Source organism: Mustela erminea, chromosome 11, assembly GCF_009829155.1.
Source record: "Mustela erminea isolate mMusErm1 chromosome 11, mMusErm1.Pri, whole genome shotgun sequence".
In the NCBI taxonomy this organism is placed as follows: domain Eukaryota; kingdom Metazoa; phylum Chordata; class Mammalia; order Carnivora; family Mustelidae; genus Mustela; species Mustela erminea.
The window spans coordinates 10,415,083-10,431,746 of NC_045624.1; the positions used below are offsets into that span (position 1 = coordinate 10,415,083).

Consider the following 16,664-nt stretch of genomic DNA (forward strand, 5'->3'; position numbering starts at 1 on the left):
TGCAGGTGATGAACCAATATTGTATATTATTATCTGTAAAAGCCCATAATTTACTTTAGGGCTCACTGCTTGTGTTATAGATTCTTTGGGTCTTGACAAATACATAAGTTCACGTGTTCGTCATGTCCCACAGAACAGCTTCGCTGCCCTAACAACCTCCTGCGCCCCACCGACCCACCCTGTCCGCCTGACCCCACCAGTGAGTGTCCTGCCACCAAGTCACGGCTTTGCACGCATGCACCCTCCGCGGAGTTGATTTCTCTTCCGTCACAGGCAGCAGGGAACCCCTGGCCTACATCCTGCCCCCGACTCCTCTGCACCTGATCGGGTCTCCGGTCAGCATCTTCCCCTTCCATGCAGTGATGACACTGTTCGCGTGGACAGCTGCGGGAGTCACCTCTTGGACGCTGGCATGGAGGTTTGTGAGGGAGGCCAGAGACATTTCAAGTCTCCTTTCTCGGTCCCCTTTTTGGTCTTAGGCACGCTACCCATATTACCAGCTACTCAGGCCAGGAGCAATTTATAAATCCCTCCCCTTTAAAAGTCTACCCCTTGAGGCACTATTTCTTTTTTTTTAAAGATTTTATTTATTTATTTGACAGACAGAGATCACAAGTAGGCAGAGAAGCAGGCAGAGAGAGAGAGGGAAGCAGGCTCCCTGCTGAGCAGAGAGCCCGATGCGGGGCTCGATCCCAGGACTCTGAGATCATGACCTGAGCCGAAGGCAGCGGCTTAACCCACTGAGCCACCCAGGCACCCGAGGCACTATTTCTTGATTCTTTTAGGATGTAACATGATGAGAAGGTGAGGGCCCCTATGCTTTCTTCCACCACCCCCGAACCCGTGCCTTCTGACAGTGACTGCTTTTACTCCGAATATGTAAAATGTTTCCATAGCTGTAATAATAGTTTCTGTGCTTTGCTCTGAATTGATCTAAAACAACAGAGATCATTATTCAGGAAGAAGATTAGTTTTCATTTCACTCCTAAGTTTTCCGTTGCCATGTCCCACTTATTCCTCTTACTTGAATTATTCTTCAGAATTATTAAAATATTTTCCTATTTTTTTCTTCAGAGGAGTCTAAGAATTTCTGTCTTGTATCACTTTGTATCTAAACAACATATTGTTCTTTTTATAAGATTTCAGTGTTGAGTCAGTTATGCTGGTTTGTTCCTGGCACATTATTATCTCTGGTCCAGGCAAGAATCCTCATTGGTTGATCCATTTGCCTTTAATTTAATCCATTTCCCTTTAATTCCTCTACCACATTCCCATTCTCCTTATTCTTCCCATAGGCAGACGTGTTTGTGTGTGTGTGTGTGTGTGTGTGTGTGCGCACATATACACACACATATATATATACACACACACATATATATACATATATATTTAAATTCTTAACATCTTTTTAAATTTTGTTGTTAGAAAAAGTGTATTGATGTGTTTGTATTTATTTCAACTTACATAGATGGGTTCTGTAATTTTTTTTAAAGAATTTATTTATTAGAGAACAAGTGATAGGGATGGACAGAGGGAGAGAGAGCACATGTGCACACAAGAGGGCATGGGGGAGGGGCAGAGGGAAAGAGAGAGAGAGAGAGAGAGCGCGCGCGCAAGCAGACTCCCTGCTGAGCTGGAACCCTGATGCAGGACTCAATCCCAGGACCCAGAGGTCATGACCTGAGCTGAGGGCAGATGCTTAACTGACTGAGCCACCCACGCACCCGTGATGGGTTTTGTACTTTATCCCAATTCTGTTTCGTGTGGCATTGTTTTCACAGGGCATTGTGTTTTCAGTACACCCACTTTTCTCCCAAGTGTGTCTAATCCATCGCTTGGTGTTTGTCTACCTGTGTTCCCCATCTTTTCTTCCCGTCATGGGCATCAAGTTCAGATATATTTTATATTTTCTTTAAATGGTCTTTGTGTTTGAATATATTTAAGCACTCTTAATTGAATTTATGCCTTCTGACTGAGTGTTCAAATAGAAATGCATATTTATGAGTTGTATAGGTAGTAGAGATCTATATGAACTTGTGTTACATTTCAAGAACTGATAAGTAATTTAGAGAGCTGTTTTCCTAATAAAAGCAATCCATTGACTAAAGACAAAGCCTACTTATACGCTGAGGTCTTCTGTGGAGCAGAGTAGGTTCCCAGAGCCCATAACATAATACAAAAGGCATACTTGGAATAAAATCCTGTAAAAGGTGGCATAAGTACCTTACTCTGGTAATGTGTCATATATTAAGCTTTCAAATAATATTTTATTAAAATAAAGAACATCTTTATCCCCTCAGAGTTACATGAATTATGGAAAATCTCTTTTCTGTGTCATTATTGAATAGATGTGTGCCTTGGCATTTTCCCCATAAGGACTTGAGGTATCTTTCTATAAAGACCATATATTCTGAGGATAATGAATAGAATAGAAAAGTAATGGAAAGTCATTACTTTGTAGAAGAAGAGGAAATTTCCAAGTATTTTATTTAAAAGCAAATGCTGTAGCCTTGATTAAACATTACATTTAATGTTAACCTGCTTATAAACTGAAAACTTGATAACATAGTAAATTATATCAGTTTTCATAATCCAGATGGGAGAAGCATACTCATTCCTCAAGGTAGATACTATTTCCCAGTAGAGGTTCTCACTGAGAACTGAGCATCCTCTAGAGTAGCCATGGACATAGGAAGCAGATTAACCATTAGCAGGACTGACATTGAATTCTGAAAGCTAGAAGTCCACTTATAAGATAAAGTAGAGATTTTACTTAGGGAGAAATGTTTTATTTACACTTAAGCAAGTGTTTGATTAAAACCCTAGCATGTGGAATCGGTTTAATCTTTAGAACGAGCAAGTATAGCTGGGAGTCCTGATTTTGCCCCCTTGTTATCTGTGTGGTCCTGGACACATGTAATTTCGGCAAACTGCAATTTTCTCATGTGTGAAAGTTACAACTAACAATAAACTACCTTGTAAAATTGTGGCTAGGATTAAGTCAGGTGGACGTTCCTGGGATTATTTGGGATGTACTACTTAAATTTGTTATTAGGATTAAGTGTGATAACCCCGTGAAGTTCTGGGATGGCATCTGGTGCAGAGGCCCAGATCTTCAGTGACATTGATGTCCTGTCCTTTCTCTTCCCTCTGCTGATTGTCATTCCTTCTCTACTTCAGGGAAAGCACAAAATGCATGTAGATACCGGAATGGAAGGTGATTGGTGCGGCCTTATTCCTGTTGGACAGTCTTGCAATCATGTTACGACAACAGGCCTAAAGTGGAACCTCAGTAAGTAAAACCCTTGCACAAAGGGAGGTTTTCTTTCTTTAAAAGAAAAAGTGTGTATGTGTGTGTGTATATATATCTATATATCTATATATATATATATCGGCTGTTAGGTCAAAGGTAGTCTGTGTTTAACCTTTCTGTGAACTGCCAGGCTATCTTCCAAAGGAGCTGCACCATTTTGCATTCCTACCAGTGATGTGTGAGGCCTCCAGTTTCTCCCACAGCCTCACCAGCTGTTACTGTCTTTTTGTTTTGACACATCTTAGTGGATATGCGGTGGTATCTTATGGTTTTATTTGCTCCCCCGACCAGTGACTTATGATGTCAAACACCCTTTCATGTGCTTATGGGTATTAGTATATTTTCTTTGGAGTGATGTCTTCAGATCTTTTGCTTATATTTTAATTGTATTGTTTCCCTTTTTAGTTTGAGTTGTAAGATTTCCTAGTATATCCCAGAGTCAAGTCCTTTATCAGATACATGACTGGAAAATTAACTAAATTCATTAATTTAATTTTGATGAAGTCTGATTTATTTTTTTTCATATGGACTATACTTCTGGTGTTGAATCTACGAATTCTTTGTCTAACCTTCTTCAAGATTTTGTGTTCTTGAAACCTTCTTTACATTTCTAGAGAAGCCGCTATTCTAACTAAAGTAGCAAGTTCTTTTCATAGTCAAACCTCTGAGATTGAGATTAGCTGCTTTTACTATTTTAAAATGTTTCCCAGTGCTTACTAACTGTAATAGGTCCTAGTTATACTAAAACTGTCTGATTTGAAAGGAACAAAAATTGAGGTGGGTATTTTCATGAAATAAATGCTGATTCCACAATACACCATCAGGCTTGTGAAATAGGTCAGCTCTAGTCTCTTTAAGAATAATAATAATTTAGTCAAAGAGCTTTGGTTGAATGTCAAAGGGATTGTCTCCTGATTGACCACTTTCCTCTACTGTTATAAAAACCAAATTACGGAACCACGTCATTCTTTTGTAACATGTAAAACTCTTAGGTTCCCACAAGGAAATAAATATTTCAAGAAGTAAGTAATTTGAAGATAAAAAGATATTTTAAAAGACTTTTCTATGAACCAGTCCTGAAACAATTAGGGAAAACTAGAGATATTTTGAGGTAGATGTCTGGAGAGCTCATCAGAATTTGAAAGGACGGTGAGACAGATCTGCTCTAGTGCACAGAAATGTGACAGGCTTTGAAGCTGTTTAGCTGAAACTGACATGAGCTCCTGTTAGAAACTTTTTTTGAAAACATTTCCAACCTAAAACAATTGTACTCTTTGGAGTTCCATTTGTTCCTGGGACCCAGTCTCGACACTGGTGACGTCCTTCTGGATGTGCCAGGGACCTCACTTCCCAGGGCTGGCACCAAGACCGGAGGGGCACTGAGCAGGGAGGAGGGTTGCCAGTCCAGGCGTGGCCCTGCTTCCTTCCCCTGACGACGATGGGGAAGACTTGGAGTATTACCCAGGCTGCTTCCGGGCTCGTTAGAACATCCTCTGATCCTCTGTGTCCCACGTAATACGCATGTCCTAATTCTAATTGTATAATAAAGTTGACCCTGGGAAGGGGCCCTTGGGCATGATGTGGTGTTTAATCTTACTGTCGGTGATGACTGTTTCATTCCTACAGAAATGCTACGTACTATTATTAATATATTTACGGATTGCTTTGACTTTTGAAAAAAGTATTTTCCCCTGCAATTTTATGTAAAATATGTAACTAGCAACTTAATAGAGTAGGCAAAGCCAGAGAATTGAGATACAATGTTTCATCAGTTTTCTGTGGTGAGAGTTCTACCTAAGGGGGTCTCGTGATAGGTAATATTGTGTCACTAAAAAGTAGTAGTAACAGCTGGGAAATGAAGCAATGTCAACTTGAAAAGCAGTGTCTAGATTTCTTCCACTGAGAGGGCAGGATCCCTGCTTCACTCGCTGTCGTTGTGAAAGCAGAGCCCTAAGGTCAATGTCAGCTTGTCAGTCACACCCATGAAGTGACAGGTTGGCCCGGGAAGGAGAAAGGAGGTGCAGTAACTCAGCCAGGTGCTGATCGCTTCTTAGGTCAAGGAGAATATGCAGGTGCTCCTAGGGAAACCTATCAAAATCTCCCTCAGGGACAGGAGGGTGATCTGGCGGCCATGTCTGTCACCCCACTGATCGCCAGTGTTGATTCGGCTGATGTGGCTGACTAGTCAAGTGCCCCCTTCCACCCTCACTGCGGCTCCTTGTGCATCCCTCCCGAAGCTGCGTGCTGGGCCATAGTGGATGACCTTCCCCGACAGAGGACCGTTTTTCAGTCAGGATATAAGAGCTGCATTTCCCACTAGGACCTCCAGACACTCAAGGTCCCTTTGCAGGAGAACGAGCATCTCCCAGTGAGGTGCTGCACGTGCCTTTCTTTAAAAAACAAAAAGCAAAAACCCAAATCTCCCTCGAGGGGTCTGGAGTGGAGGCTGGCTCTCCCCCAGTCTTTACCCCCTCCAAAACGTGATGCCGCAGTTCGAAAACGAGCCTGATTTACCTGTTTCAATTTGCAGTATCTCTCATCACGTTCTGTCTTTAAAATAACTGTGAAAAGGTACCTCTGTACCCGTCACGCAGAAGTGAAACTCGACAGCTGGTGTTAACGCTACTGATTCGACCACAGTTTAGTTCCCAGCAGTACACTGTGAGCGTTCTGTGTCGTGGGTCTGGTGCTGGCGCTTCTCTAGGCTCTGTTCCCTTGGGAGGAAAACAGCTGCATCATGGGGAGAAGCGTCTTCACCTTTACCGGGTCTGCCACATTGCTCTGGCAGCGGGTACGCCATTGTCCACTCACCCAGGAGAATGCAAGAGCTCCCATGCTCTGTGTCCTCTCGCAGTTCGTGGTATTGTCAGGTTTCATCAGATTTTTGCTGATCTGATACATGTCAGTGATACTTCATCACTATCTCCGGTTGGACTGAGGGAAGGCATCTTTTTGTAGTTACTAGCCGCGCAGCATTGGTTTCTTTTTCTGTGCATCACTTTCTTTGGCCCATTTAGCCATTGGATTATTTGTTTTTTCTTATTATTAGAGGTTCTTCAGACCCTGATTATCTACTTCCTGGCTATACTTTGCCTTTTCCAATTGTTTATGGCATTTTTGTATGCACTGAGGTTAGTAAGTTAACGGAAGTCAAATGTATCCATCTTTTTCTTGGGGATTTGTAGTTTTTGTCTTAAGTCATCTTTCTATTCTCCAGTCATAGAGACGTTCTCACAATATAGTTCTAGTCTTATTTTTAGGTCTTTTCTTGCACCTGAAATTGATTTTTGTGTATGATACGGGCTACAGATCTGATTTTTCTCATCACTGATGATGAGTTGCCCTCGCACCATTTATCTTACTTTCTCCAACCGAAAGTTTTCATGTACAGGGGGAGAACTTGAATTTCTAGTGTCTTCTCTTGGCTTACACACTTCTTTCTATGCTCATCCCACACTGCTCTGAGTGGCTTTATCATAAATCCTGAAATATGGCTAATGGAGTCTCTCAGCTTTCTTCTTCCAGAGTTTTATGGTTATTCTTGGCTTTTTGATCTTCACAAATGTTGTGAACTTGACAAGGGTCATGCACACAGTTCTATTGTGAGTTTTACTGGAATTATTTTTCATTTATAGATAAATTGGGAGAATACAACAGTAAATTCCTGTATGTGATTGAGTTTTCAATTAGCAATAATCGCGCCTCGGATAAACCTCATTGGCTACGATACTGCCACTGCCGTCTCCATTTACTTAGAACTTTTTAACTGCTTTCAATAATGTAAAACTTTTGTCCAAAAGATCCTATACATCTTATATAAGATTTATTTCTAGGAACCCTATATTTTGTGTTGATGCTGTAAATTATACCTTTTAAAAACTTCAATTAAAAAAAAAAAACTTCAATTCTCTGAGCTCCTTGGTGGGATATAGACAGACATCAAATTGGTTTAAGTACATTACATCAATATATTGCTGAATGCTCTCACTGTTTTGGGGGCGGGAGCAGAGGAAGAGGGAGAGAGAATCTTAAGCAGGCTCCACACATGTGGGGCTCCATCTCATGACCCTGAGATTGTGACCTGAGCTGAAACCAAGAGCCAGATCCTTAACTGGCTAACCCACCCAGGTATCCCTCTTTTATTGTTCCTAAAAAATGTGAGTGTAGATTCACTTGGGTTTTCTCAGAAAGTCATATATTTGGTGGTAATTAAGTTTTCTTTCTTCTTCAGTCATAACAAATAGGAATGTGTTTGGTTATGACTAACTGAAACAGGAGCTTCAAAAAAAGCTTTAATTTCTCTTTAAATCAAGAAAAGGGGGAGGCACCTGGGTAGCTCAGTGGGTTAAAGCCTCTGCCTTCCGCTCAGGTCATGATCCCAGGGTCCTGGGATCGAGCCCCACCTCAGGCTCTCTGCTCTGCAGGGAGCCTGCTTCCTCTTCTCTCTCTGCCTGCCTCTCTGCCTCCTTGTGATCTCTGTCTGTCAAATAAATAAAATCTTTTTAAAAAATGAAAAAAGCTTTAATTTCTTTTTCCCTCATATAACAAAGTACAGAGGTGAGTAGTTACAGGGTCTGAGCCTTTGCCTCAAACTCTTAAGATGTTGCAACTCAGGCCAGTCAGGTCCCCATTCAACATCGGGAGAAAGGAAGGGTAAGAGAAGACAGGTAGCACACATAACAGGAACGTAAGCTTTAGGGATTCCACCATCTGCACCTCAGGGGGCAGTCTTTTGCCTCAGGGGCCAGAACTACTAAGCAGCCATCCTCGGCAAAAGAGGCTAGGTGTGCACAGTGTGTGTCTGAAGACGGGGTGGTCCGAGTGAAACCAAGGTTCTGTTGGAGAAGATAAGAATGAATAGGACTCTGCACTTATATCGGGAAATGTCTTTTCTTTGTCCACCATCTTGATGAGCAGCTTAGCTCCACATAGATAATAAAATCTTATTTTCATTCTCTTTTTGGCCATACTTTTGGAGTTTCTGTTTTTGCTGTTGAGGAAACTGCAATTAAGCAAACTAACTCTTATGTATTGATAATCATTTTTAACTCTGTCCTTTAGACCTCATTTTTCTTTGATATCCTAAAGTTTTATTACCGTATGCATAAGTGTAACCTTTCTTTTATTCTAATTGGTTTTCCTTCACCCTGATAAGTGGTATAGTTAATTGATTCTGCAGATTTTTCAGATGAGGACACATGGTAGTTCTAGTAATTTGCCTAAATTCACATCATTAGGGATTGTTGCACTCAAAATTGGAGTTCAAGTCTATAGTGCTATTTTTCTTTATTTCCAATTAGTAAATGAAAGACTTTCCATCAAAGGTAAGTTGATGTTAAAAAGAAATCACTAAAATGAATTTTGGATAAAGAAGGAAAAAACAAGAGGAAGGCACACGTATGGGGAAACCTAGAAATGAAAAAGCTTAGGAAGAAGAAATTAAATTCTCTGGGACGGAGCTCTTAAGTTCTTTACACTTTGGCCTAAGAAAATATCCAATGGAATTGCTTTCGGTTTGCCCAGCCCTCTTATTTATAACACTCAAATTGAGAGTGAAATCATGCATTCATTGTTCCTTCTTTTATGTCCTTTCAAAGTATAGAAATAAATGACAGAATGAAATAATTTCATAGCACTAACTTGAAAAAGACTCAAATCTAACCCACGTGAAATATTTTTGAAGGGAAGAAATTAAGAGAAAACCATTTGAAAAGATTTTTCATCTCAATGGAAAATAATTTGTACTAAGTGTGTACAGGTACCAAGATTTTCTGCAAGAGTTCTCTGTGAGGATTTTTTAAGTGCCAGGCCATAAGGGGACAGCTTGTGGATCTCTAAAACTACACTGGGTAATAATGCAGCTTCAGTGAGAAGCACCCTGAATCCTAATTCCATTATGTCAGAGTGATTCTGATCCGTTAGTGTTGTGAGTCTGCAGTGCGGGGAGAGGGCCGTGCTAGAGAGAGCAGTTTGGGATTTCTTGGCATATAGGTGTCATGGTTCAACAATAGCTCTGCCCACTTAGGTTATAACCTTTTTGTGAACTAATGCCACTGATGTGCGAGATGTTTTGTATTTTTTAGGTGTCTACATTACTATTTTTAACTGCTTTTCTAGTCCAGTGCTGGAAAAATAGCACTCTAAATCTGTGACATCAGTATTTCCTGTGTGATTCAAGGACAGTATCTGTTGTATCCTTTTCTTTTTAAAGATTTATTTATTTGAGAGAGAGACTGAGTGTGCAGTGGGGGAGGGGCAGAGGGAGAGAGAGCCTTAAAGCAGACTCTGTGCTGAGCGCTGCCATCGTAGGGCTCAATCTCAGGATCCTGAGATCCTGACCTGAGCCCACAAGAATTGAATGCTTAACCCACTGTGCCACCCATGCACCCAGGTCTCTTTTGTATCTTAATTCTTTGATAACCTGTGACCCACTTTGAATTGAAGATACGAAAATTTTCACATAAATCACATGCATTAGAGATCAAAGGTGATAATCAGGATGGCTTTTTTTTTTTTTTTGCCTCTGTCACCCTCCCAAGGAAGCTGTTAGTGAACGTTTCCCAACCAAGACCATTTTCTTGAGTTTACAAATAGGTGAAATGCCTATTTCATCACATTTGAGATGTCAACGATTATAGGATACATTTTTATTTTATGTTCACTGAGGAAAAAAATACTAATTATAATTGCAGAGATGAGGGGGAAATGTACATGTTAGAGTTGATAAAATATGGTAGAGCAAATAGCACAGAGCTTAATTATCAATAGACATAATTTGTTTATATACTTTGTTTAATTTATTAACTTCTAAGAAGTCAGCTAGGATTCTGATAAGGACTGTGTTGATTCAGTGGATCGGTTTAAGAAGTAAATCCATTTACACCAATGTTAAGTCTTCCAACCCATGAACCTGGGGTACTTTCATTTAGATCTTTAATTTCTTTCAACAAAATCTTGCTATTTTCATGAAGTTTTTTACCTTTTTTTTTTTTTTTTTTGTTAAATTGGTTTCAAAATATTGTATTCTTTTAATCCTATCATGGATGGAATTCTCTTCTTAATTTCATTTTTAGGTTATTCTTTGCAAGTATATAGAAATAAAATTGAATTTTGTATAAATTGATCTTATATCCTGCAGTCTTGCTGCATTCATTTATTAGTACTAATGGTGTTTTAGAGGATTTCTTGGGATTTTTTTAATATTCAAGATCATGGACTCTTGCAAATGGATGTGGATTCTTTTGTTTCTTTTTCTTGCTAAATTGTCCTGACTAGAACCTCGAGTACAATATTAAATATTTAAATAATACTGAAAGCAGCGAGTGTGAACATCCTTGTCCTGTTACTGATTTTGGATGGAAAGCATCCAGCCTTTCACTATATGATGCTAACTTTTGGTCTTTCATAGATGTCCCTTATCACATTGAGGAAATTCCATTCCAGTCATAGTTTGTTGAGTGTTTTTTATCATAAAATAGCATGGATTTTGCTTTTTAAAATTTTGTCTATTGAGATGATCGTGTGATTTTTGTGGTTTTTAAAAAAATTCTATTGAGATAGTATATTACATTAATTTAATCACAGATGTTAAACCAAACTTGCTTCCTTGGGACAGACCTCACCTGGTCATGATGTACAGTTTTTTATATATTGATGGTTTCTGTTTTCTATTTTGTTGAGGGCTTTTGTATGCATATCCTATAATAAATTGTTTGGTAGGATTTTGTTTTGTTTTGCTTTGTGATGTCTTTGACTGGTTTTAGTGTCAGGATAATAGTGCTACCTACCCTTGAAGTCTAGGTATTCAAGAGAGAAACCCCAGGGAAGTCAGCCAAGGCAACCAAAGCAAGACACAAGGGAAGTAGGTCTAGCAGGCAGGATGCAGATTTGGGAAGGACAAAGCACAGTGGTAACTCTGGTTGCAGGAGATACCTGGCATATGTTCTGGCCCAAAGACAGGTGGTGCCTTGCACCTCGGCCCCCTCTTGTCTGCTCACTGCCACAAAGAGGAGAGGGGAGGGGAGGAGACCAACAGGGCCATCTTGTTTCTAATTAAAAAACAGCTGGGGCTGGCTGGCCCTTCTGAGGATAAAGATCACTGAACGTTGAAGCAAACACGACTTTATGGGGGAAAAGTTGCATTTACACAAAAATTATATACAGTATCCTGTAAGTGTTCTTTTAAAAATCATGCATCTCAACACATGGGCAGGAGAAATTTTCCCCCTTTTGTATTTAGTTAGTCATCAATGACTTAGAGTCTCCGTGGCTTTTTATGATTAATTTAGAAAAGTCATTAATGTTTTCATAACTCATTTTTATTTATAAATGGGAAATGCTAGCTATAAATTCCAGGATTGATCTTTCTTCATTAATAATTTTCCACTAAGAATCTTTTCAAACCTCAGAAATAAAAAATTCTCTTACAAATTTATGTAAATTCAAGTGTGTGATGCATGGGTGAAAGATTTGTTTTCCACAATAGTCATACCTATAATATTACATTTATATTATTTACATAATTTAGGATCGTAATTGCAAATAAGTATTTTCACAGAGGTTTTTCAAGGAGGCCTTACATTTCTATTCATAGAGTACTAAATATTTCCAAGTATTTGGTAAAACTTTAAAATGTAATAGTGCGTACCAGTTTCATTACTTTAGGCTGCACTGAGTGATTTCTTATGCTTTGGACTACATTATGGGAATAGCAGAATATTACTTTCTTTATTAATAGAATGTATTAGGAAAAGAAATCTTGTTGATACTACATCTTGATTTTTTTTAATGCATTCTATATAATATGCCAGCAAATGACAATTTCTATGATGTGTGGGCTGGACTTTGTGAATGTTATCTCCTTTACTTAGATTCTAGAATAATTATAATATCATAATGTCAGAATGATAGTATCACAATAATGTCATTGGTTGTTGAGACCTATGATTTTCAAGTGAAATAACTTATATCTAAAAATGACTTCCTATACTCTGGTTTCTCTTCAGATTGCATAAAAATGACTTCCTAAAATAAGTAAATAAATAAAAATGACTGCACAAACCACACAGCTTTCTGAAGCCAGACCAGACCTAAAACTCAGGTGTCTCAACTCGTGGCACAGAACTTTCGCCTCCTGATCTCCTTACTAGCACTGCAGGAAATTTTGGTGTTTGGTAACAGATATAGATATATTGAAAGATAGATAAACCTAAAGTATGTGATGTTTCATAGATTAAAAAGTGACCACATTGGTTAAATTTTTCATGGTGCAAGTTTCCAGATGTATCAGTTTCAAATTGCTGCTGTAACAAATTACCACAAACTACTGGCCTAAGCAGTGCATCCACTGTCTTATAGTTCTGGAGGCCAGAGTCCTATATGGGTCTTAAAAAACAAAAATCAAGGTTCTGACAGAGCTGTTCTCCTCCTGGAAGCTCCAGGGGAGAATCCTCTCCTCACCATTTCCAGCTTCCAGAGGCTGCCCTCATTTCTTGACAGTGATTCCTTCCACTGTCTTCAAGGCTAGCAGCGTAGCATCGTCAAATCTCTCTCTCACCTCTACTTCCATTGTTATATCTCTTCCTCCAACACTGACTCTATAGCTGCCTGCATTTAAGGGATTTGTGATGATGCTGAATGGCTCAGGATAAACCCATCTCAGAATTTTGACTAATCACATCTTGCAAAACTCCTCCGACCATATAAGTGATTTATTCACAGGCTCCATGGATTCCAGTGTAGACATTTGGTGGAGTGGTGGGGGGGGTGGGGAGGTGAAGTGTTATTCAGCCTCCCATATCAGGTTTTGTACTCAGTGAATTAAGTAATTTTCTGAAATAATATTACTGAATACAGTTATTACATCATTGAATCTTTATAGTTATCCCGAAAAAAACTAACATGTGAAGACTTACTTATATTGCCATCGAGAAACTGAATTTCAGTATTGCCATTCATCTGGCCTCAGATAACTTGTGATAAAGACTCAAGATAAAATAAAAACAAAACAAATTATGTGAGCACGATTTATTTGGTGTCCACAAAGGAGAGGAACGAGAGTAATAATTTACATCCGTCTGGTTTCTGTTCTCCAAGGACTGTCGTCAGGTTTAGCCAAGTATGTACTCTGATCGGTGAGAGCCACGCAGGAAGTCAGGCTTGCCAGAGCCAGGAGCTCCATTCGGCTGGAGGGTTGTAAGCTGTCTCTTATTAGACATATTCCTCTTTTAAAATCCTTTTTATATTTCTTACTTTGTTTAGCCTTTGAAGCTCGACTTACATGAGAAACTGATAGTTTCTACCAAAATTAGGCAAAAGGGGCACCTGTGTGGCTCAGGTTTTTGAGTGTCTGACTCTTGATTTTGGTTCAGGTCGTGAACTCTGAGGCGTGAGATAGAGCCCCATGTTGGGCTTTGTGCTTAGCTTGCAGAGTCTGCTTGAGATTCTCTCCTTCCTCCCTTAAAATAAATAAGTAAATCTTTAAAAATAAAAGCAACAAACTGATATGTGATTAAGATGGTGAAAACACAAAAGGCAGAAAATTTGACTCTTCCTTATATTGCTTTTATAGCCACATTTTACTAGTCTCCGGGCTCTAAAGGTCATTAAAGGTTAAGTAAATATTAATGAACTCACTGAGCACACATAAACACCATCAAATTACTAGTTTATTTATGCGACTATCTTTGTTATTTCTGTCCCTTACATACACACACACACACACACACACACACACACCTACCTGTGCCATGCGCACATGCTTGCAACATGAGATATTACAAGTTTGGATTTTCTAAGCATGTACCTAGATTTGGCCAGTCAAGGGTTATAGACCACAAAACTGCCACTTTTGATAAGTTCTGAATATTAGTGCCGAGGAGTCATTGCACAAAATGACAGTCATGGGAAACTCTAGGATCCGGCTTTTATGAAGGAGGCAAAGTTAGTGGTGGTGTTGGTAAGCAATAGATATTATTAGTACAAAGAGGGGCAAGATTATTTTTAGACTGTGTCATTGAGAAGGATTTTCAAATACTCTGTTTGTAAGCAAATACTATATTTTCAGACATTTAAAGCTAGTAACATATGGCCTACTACAAACTTGTGTTAAATATATATTTCATTAACTCAGCTTCAGTTCTATTTTCTGTGTTGTAGGATTTGAACCAGACATGAATGATTTTTCTTCTCTTAAGGCCTTGCCCTTTTGTGATTCTGCTGAGAGCACAAGGAACCAACAATAATTTACTGTATGCCATAATCATCCTGTTTTGTTTTTAGAAAACTCCCTACAGCCTGACAACACACATTTATTATGGTTGATTCTGGGCATTTAAATATGAAAACAATTAACGTGCATTTGTAGGGAATATGACAAATGGGAACTTGCGAGCAGACCAATTTTTCACTGACCTGCGTTCAAGAACACTATTATAAGTCAGGTTTGCCTCCCCAGTTTTTAAATGAGTTGATTTCCTAGTATTTATGTGGGCAGGTTGACGGATGGGAATGACTTCGGTGTAAGCTCAAGAGTCCCCTTCTATTTCCCCTCCTCCAGGTTGCACTTTTGTGCTGATTCAGATGTGTGCTCTGGGCATTCAACCATCCAGCTAATATACTGAGACAAGAAAGCAATAACTTTTGGTCATTACACGAATTGTAGAGAAAGAATCAAGGGGTGCGGGTGAATAAACTTTTACTGTGGGAATAGCTCACAGGGTGTAATTTTCTACTGAGTCCAAATAATCCTACTCTGCGTTGTGAATGGCACCTTCATATTTCCCATCTCTCTTTTCTCTACACTCACTGTCGTTCAGATTCAACATCAACCCTCTTCTTAATGCAGAGTATTATTGTCCCCATTTTATAGATGAGGAGACTGAGTCACAGGATGTTAAATGAATTGTCCAAGTTCATATTTCCTGAGTCCTCTGTGCGCATAGGACGGATGCACCACTGGTGATTTACATAACTATTTTTAAAAGCTTTAAAAGGATCTCAGAATCCTTTTTCCAAATGAAAGTGGAATTTTCCTTGAAATTGGGCAACATCAAAGACAAAGGAGATAGACATTAACACCTTAGCAATTACAGTCATGTTGCAAGCCCCACCTAAGGCACTCCTTTCCACTCGGTAAGACCCAAGTCACACGGTAGAACCCACACAGCTTTGCAGAGTGAGTAATTCAGGTGTAATTTATGCTCACTGTGATATGATTTTTGGGGTGATTATAACCCAAATGTCAGTCACCATGGTTCTCAAGATACTTGTAATAAAGATTCAAGGGGGAAAAAAATTTATTTCGCGTTCACAAAGGAGGATGAATGTTTAAAACAGAATTTTGGAGTGTCTACAGCTTCAAGGATGAAGAAGAAAGAACAGTGATAAAAGGGCAGGAGGCCGTAGTTGCAGGAGGGTTAGGCTACATGCCGTTTTCTCAGCAGCGAGCTGCCACTCTGTCCTCCAGATTGCTTGGAGGCCAAATTGTGAAAAAGTGGAAAGTATTTGGAGAATACTAGGCTTAAATTAGAAGAAGAGAGATCAAACCGGGGGAACTGTCCAGTATGCAGACTAAAATAGAAGCCTCCACACAAAAGAGCTTTTCTATATAACTGTGTATCCCAAATAAAGTTTGTGAAGAAATATTTACTTTTTTTTGGCTGTAGTTCAAGGGAAACTCAAGGTACAAATTACAGAGACAGGAGGTAAGTTCTCAAACTTAATTACACATCAGGGAACTCCCCTGTAGTCTTCTTTCCTCTTCCAGAGAGGAGAGTAGGATGGAATTACCAAGAGAGGGTAGAAATCCTCTGGCTCTGAGATTTAAAACCAGCCAAAAAAAGCTTTAAACCTCTCGACAAAGCAAGTCTCTGGAGATTATTATAGAACATACAACTTACCTTATTTCTATATAGTTTGTACCTTGAGTTTCCCTGAAAGTGAGCAGAAACATGTACCTGTTTACTTCAGTGAATCATTTGGAGGAAAGAGAACTGTAGGGTTCAGATTCTGACTCTAAAATGAGGGGGTTCCATGGTATTGGGACACCATGTGGACCCCTCACCGGAGGTTTCATATATGTCAAGACTTTCTTCAGTTCAAACACGGGCTGCTGAAGCCACAGAGAAATGGAGGGGTCCAGATTAAAAATGCCAACAACTTAGATTTTCAGGGAGACCTCCATCTCCTCGGTTCCCTGTGTGCTGGCAGTTAGAAGAAGCAGTAATCGGAGAAACAGGAGATGTTTGCAGCCATAAAAGTTGTGTCAGGGCTGATGTTGCGCTGTGTGGGCCCATCTCGCAGAGATTTCCTGGCACGTGATGCACTGTGTGACAGGGCTTTGAACTTCACA

The 16,664-nt window shown here is 39.5% G+C and overlaps 1 protein-coding gene and 1 non-coding gene across 3 annotated transcripts in view; one reads left to right on the plus strand and one right to left on the minus strand.

Moving 5' to 3' along the window:
- TPK1 (thiamin pyrophosphokinase 1) overlaps positions 1-16,664 on the plus strand; it is a 343,412-nt gene that overhangs the window by 252,991 nt on the left and 73,757 nt on the right. For both annotated transcript variants that reach the window (XM_032305883.1, XM_032305882.1), the window contains exon 8: positions 3,181-3,292. In XM_032305883.1, the coding sequence (XP_032161774.1) occupies positions 3,181-3,292 (112 nt within the window). The remainder of the gene's footprint in view (positions 1-3,180; positions 3,293-16,664) is intronic.
- Positions 6,910-7,057, minus strand: LOC116569709. Its single transcript, XR_004277149.1, has one exon. It is a non-coding gene; the product is annotated as a U4 spliceosomal RNA (small nuclear RNA).